Source organism: Trachemys scripta, chromosome 8 (assembly GCF_013100865.1).
Source record: "Trachemys scripta elegans isolate TJP31775 chromosome 8, CAS_Tse_1.0, whole genome shotgun sequence".
In the NCBI taxonomy this organism is placed as follows: domain Eukaryota; kingdom Metazoa; phylum Chordata; order Testudines; family Emydidae; genus Trachemys; species Trachemys scripta.
In genome coordinates, this window is record NC_048305.1 from 106061681 (window position 1) to 106066794 (window position 5114).

Genomic DNA, 5114 nt, shown 5'->3' on the forward strand with positions numbered 1-5114 from the left:
CCCGCACAACAGGCCCCCAGGGGGGCTGAATGGGGCCTTGGCTCCCCTCCCGGGCAGCGCAGGGTGGATCGAAGCCGGGGCTTGGAGAGGGGCTGCTGCACTCCAGCCTCCCGCTCCTCTGGCAGGCCGCACACTGGGGGCCCAGCTGGGCCGAGCTGCGAGCACCCCCCTCCCAGGACCTGGGACCCGGGCTCTCTTGGGGGGGGGCTCAGGGAGCAGCCCAGGGCGACAGCCCCCCCCAGGGCGGGAGATCTAGGCTGGGCGCGTTCCTTGCTCCCGAACGCTCGGGCAGGGGGGATGAAGCCAGAGGCGGTTCTCATAAGGGATCCCGCCAGCATCTGCAGGCGCTGGCGCAGGCCCTCGTGCCTGTTGCGGGGGCCTTGGCTGATCTCCGGGACATCTCAGAGGGTCCCAGGGACCCCTCCGCCCGGCTGCCCCAGTCTTCCTCTCACTCACCTTAGACATCAACCCGCTGCCTGGAGCCAGATCCTGCTGGGGGACCCTCCAGAGGAGAGGCCAACCCGCTCCTTGCCATCAACGCCCCGCCCCAGGCCACGTGCCCTGTCTGTCGAGGGGTTTGCCCAGGCACAGCTGGCAGGGGTCAGGGCACGGCCTCCCGGGGCCAGGGCCGAGCTGTTTGGGGCCGCACGGCGCGTGGGCAGAGAGCCGCGGAGGAGGAGGAATCACAGTCACGGGTTCCCCACCCCAGCCAGCTCCTGGGAACAGAGCCAGCCCACGGGACGGGAGGGGACTCACCTGCAGCGCCTCGCAGACCAGCTCCACGCTCAGCGCACCCGTGAGGAACTCAACGCACAGCTGCAGGAGACACAGAGAGACAGACAGACTGTGGGGGCGGTGAGAAGCCACCGTCACTCCCCCTCCCACACCGAGCGCCGCCAGGAGATCCCCACCACGGCTCTGACATGCACCGTTCCAGTCTGACTCAGCACCGTGGGGAGGCTGGCAGAAGGGGGAGTCCCCAGCCCCTCACCGGGGCCCCTCTGCCAGGTGGATCCGGGGGAGTGTCACGGCGTAGGCCTGGCGTGACGTGGGGGCCTGAGCCCGGGGAAGGCTGCATTTCGTGGAAGACGGGGCAGGGTGGTGAATACGGCCTGGGAACGGTTGTGCCCACTGAGGCAGGTAAAGGGGTGAGTGAACTAAGCACTAGCCTGGATCTCGGGAACCATCACCGAGAGCCAGAGGGCAGTGGACAGGAAAAGAGGTGGCTGAAAGGAGCCGGCGTGTGGGCTGCCCAGGGATGGTGATCGAGCCAACCGCCCAATGTGGGATGCACTGCAAAATGGCAAGTGTAATGAAATGGTGAACAGAAGTTACAATGATACAGTGGATAACTAAAAACAATTTCATTCACATTGGTTCTACACACGAGCCCCGTGCACTGGGCTGGTTGGTTCACAGAGGGAGGCCAGGCAGCACCGGCAGGGATGTGGCACTGTGGCTGGGGGAAATGGGGTTTCAAAGCTCCCCCACCCCAAGATGTACTAAAGGGGTGTGGAGCAGGAGGCTTCTGCTGCGCCGTTCCAGTGGGATGACCTGGTGCGGTTCCTGACCTCTACCTCTCGCAAAATTAATTGGGGGGGGGGGGTGACTGAAGAGGAACGGCTTGGCCGACCCCGGTGTGACAGAGTGGAACTTTTCATAATATTTTGTATGACTTGTGTGTGTGCCTCAGTTTCCCCGATGTGCTGCCTGGGTAACTAGGTGGGGGGGGGCGTTGTTTCCTTTGCAGAAAGAACCCCAAGAGCCAGGTGGGGGTGACGCCTAGCTGGCTTGGCCCTGGCCCAGATAATAGCCCGGCCATTGGGGACCTATCAAGTGACGCCCCTGGCCCTCTGCAGGACACCAGCCAGTTCTGGGTCCTCTCCCAGAATGTCCAGGACGCCCCCGTGCTGCCAGCTGGGAAATCCCCCGGGCCCCGGGAACATCGCCCCACAGCATTGCTGCTCGCAGGACACATGCAAACCAAGACGGGGAGTGCCCCGAACTTGGGCCAAGGTCGTAGGTGGCCAGGCCAGAAGGGACATCTAGGCTCAGCCCCCTGCCTCCAGCCCCAGAACCTGGGGTGGGACCGACGCACGTGCAGGAGGCAGTGCTTCCTCGGGGCTGGGCCCAGCCTGTGGAACTACAGACCAGGCCAAACCTCCCCCCTGGTGCCGGCGCAGGGCTCCGACCGGCCTACACCCAGAGCGCTTACAAACCCCAGCCCTACCAAAACAATCCACCCCACTGCACGCCCACTTCTCCCCCTGGGGACAGCTCGAGCCCCCGGGCAGCCACACCTTCAGCGCACGCCCGGAAGGTGCCCGGGGAGCAGTGTGAGCTGAGAACAACATGGCCCAGAACAGAACGAGTCTGCTCCTGCCTGCGGGCGCCTGGCTCCAGAGCTCCCTGGCTCACCCCCCACGGGCAGCTCCTGCGGGGGCATCGGCCCATTCACCCGAGCAATTGCCCCAGCCCTTTGTGCCACAGTTCTGCCCTGGCTGTGCCACTGTCCAAACGCTGGTCAACACCGGTCTATGGTCCTGGGTGCTAAAGGCCACGGACTGAACCGCCACTCGCTGGAACCCTGGCAGGGTCGGGGGGAGAGGAGGCGGGGGGGCTTAGGAACACAGGCCAGGGCATGTTTGCGGCTTTGTAGCCAGTGGCCCTGACTCCCACTCCTGGCTGGGAGTCATAGCCACCCTCCTTGCCTGCTTCCTTGTGCACCATCACACTGCCCACTCCACGTGCCGCCCACTCTGCCTGGTGCCCTGACTCTGACACAGGGCACCGACCTGCCAGGATGGGCGTGTCTGGCTCCCTTCCTCGTGGGAGGGCAAAGGAGCCCCATGGAGATGCATCCGGCCTCCCTCCAACCCCTCGCCGCGCCGGAAGCGGTTCACAGTCACACCTAGCGCGGGTCCCCACTGTGCTGGGACTCTGCTGGGGGCCCACGGATTCCTGGGGGGATCATTAGCAGAGCCATTCAATACATCGCGACAGCCACTCAGCCCCAGAGCCCCTCCCCAGCCCAGCAGCCAGGAGCAAACCCTCCGCGGTCTCAACCCCTGCGAGAGGGGAGCGCGCCCAAGGTGCCAATCCCCATCTCTGAGCCTGGGCCCGGGGAAAGACAAGGGCCAGCCAAGGGGGGATCCCCGCCCCAGATGTTTAGTGCCCAGCAGGCTGGGGGCGATGGCTCTAGTGGCATTACTGGGCTTGTCTCCTGCCTTGTAGCCCGTCAGCGCCGGCCGTTCCTGAGTCACCCAGGGCACAGGACGCCAGAGACAAGGTCCCGGGAAGGGGAGTCCCGGCGTCACCATGGAAATTCACCTCCAGCCGATCTCGGACTCCAGAGCAGCCGGGGAAGAGGTTCCTCACGGCAGGCCGATTTCCCAGCCCCAGGCGCTCAGCAGCCCCGCAGGGACGGGGGTTGCATTACCACGGTGCTAGGAAGAAATCAAAGCCCCGCTATTCTGGCCCGGCAGCCCCGGGGGCCTCAGGCTCTTTCCTCTCCCCTGGAGGCCAGAGGATGGATTGACTCCTCACCCAGGCAGAAAGCAGGCGATCACGTGCTGCCGGTGAGCAAGGCCCCGCTGGGCATCGCCCTCTCCGAGCGCCCAGTCCGTCCCCAAGCTGCCGTCACACAGAGACAGATACCCAGCGTCACAGCTCGCATTGGTCCCACCGGGGCTCGGCCGACCTGGGCAGCAGGCCCGGCCGGGATGGGAGAAGGAGCCCCCAGGAGAAGGGAGCTGGGCTGGGGTCGGCGTTTCTCCCCAACGGCCCCTCTTCCCTTGGGAGAGGCACCAGCCCCGGTGGTCGCTGGGTTCCCATCACCGGTGCTTTGCCGACGAGGGAAGAGGTTGGAGGATGGGTCCGGAGGCCTCAGCTCCAGGCCCAGCTCTGCCGCCGACTGGCAGTGACCGGCCCCCAGGCTGTGATTCAGTCCCAGACTCTGAGGCTCCCCGGAGAGGCTCCGGGTTCCTGCGCGGGGAGGCGCGGGAGAGCAAGGCCGTGGCCCACGAGGGCAAGGGGAGGAAGCTGGCGCCTTTGCCTGAGGGGTCAAGGGAAGGTGGAAGCCACAAAGCCAGGACTCCGCGCCAGGAGGTTACATGGCGCAGCAGAGGAGTAGCAGGCCGGGCACCCGCTCGCTCCAGGAGCCCCAGGATTGCTCAGAGGGGACGGGTCACCCCCTCTATGGCCTGGCCGCCCCCTCTTCCCCCGGTTTCACCCAGCGGCTGTGAGCAGAGGAAGGAAAAGCCGCGCCCTTCCCAGGAGCCCTTGGCGGCTACGCCTCGCTCAGCACTGTGGCCAGCCTGCTCGGCCCTGCTCCCGACCAGGCGTGTCCAGCCAGCGCGGCCCCGGAAAGCAAACCACAAGCAAAGGAAATTGCAGCAGAGAGCGATGCTGGCACTAGAAGCCAGGGCTTAGGGAAGCTGGCGACTTCCTACTGCAGCCACGGGTGGCCCCTCTAGCCCGCTGGTGAGGTGCGCCAGGAGGCACCGAGCTGAGCCCACCATGTGGCAAGTGGGTGAGATGCCTCTCCCACCCCATCAGAGCCCGCCCAGCCCAACCCTGCTCTGCCACGGCCCCGCCCGCCCCATCACGGCTCCGCCCACCCCACCATGTGTCCCATGGCCCCGCCCACCCCGCCATGTGTCCCATGGCCCCGCCCACCAGCCCCGTGCCCCTCAGTCCTGCCGGCTCCACCATGGCCCCGCACCACCTGCCCAGTCCTGCTCCCCTCAGTCCCGCCTACTCCTCCATGGTCCTGCCCACCCATGCTCCCCTCGGCCATACCTGCCCCACCAAGGTCCCACGCACCCCACCCAGTCCCCTGCATTCATGGCAGGACTAAGGATTATCTAGGCCATCCCTGACAGGGGTTTGTCCAACCTGCTCTTAACCATCCCCAGTGACGGAGATTCCACCACCTCCCTAGGCCATTTATTCCAGTGCTTTACCACCTGACAGTTAGGAAGTTTTTCCTTATGTCCAACCTAAACCGCCCTGGTTACGATTTAAGCCTCTTGTCCTAGCCTCAGAGGTTAAGGAGAACAATTTTTCTCCCTCCTCCTTGTAACAACCTTTTATGTACTTGAAAACTGTTATCA

At 65.2% G+C, this 5114-nt stretch overlaps 1 protein-coding gene across 1 annotated transcript in view; it reads right to left on the reverse strand.

Annotated features, from left to right (window-relative positions):
- Window positions 1–321: 321 nt before the first annotated feature.
- BTBD19 (BTB domain containing 19) overlaps window positions 322–5114 on the reverse strand; it is a 46506-nt gene continuing 41713 nt past the window's right edge. Inside the window, exon 4 of the mRNA XM_034780257.1 lies at window positions 322–816. Coding sequence (XP_034636148.1) covers window positions 535–816 — 282 coding nt within the window. The 3' untranslated portion in view covers window positions 322–534. The remainder of the gene's footprint in view (window positions 817–5114) is intronic.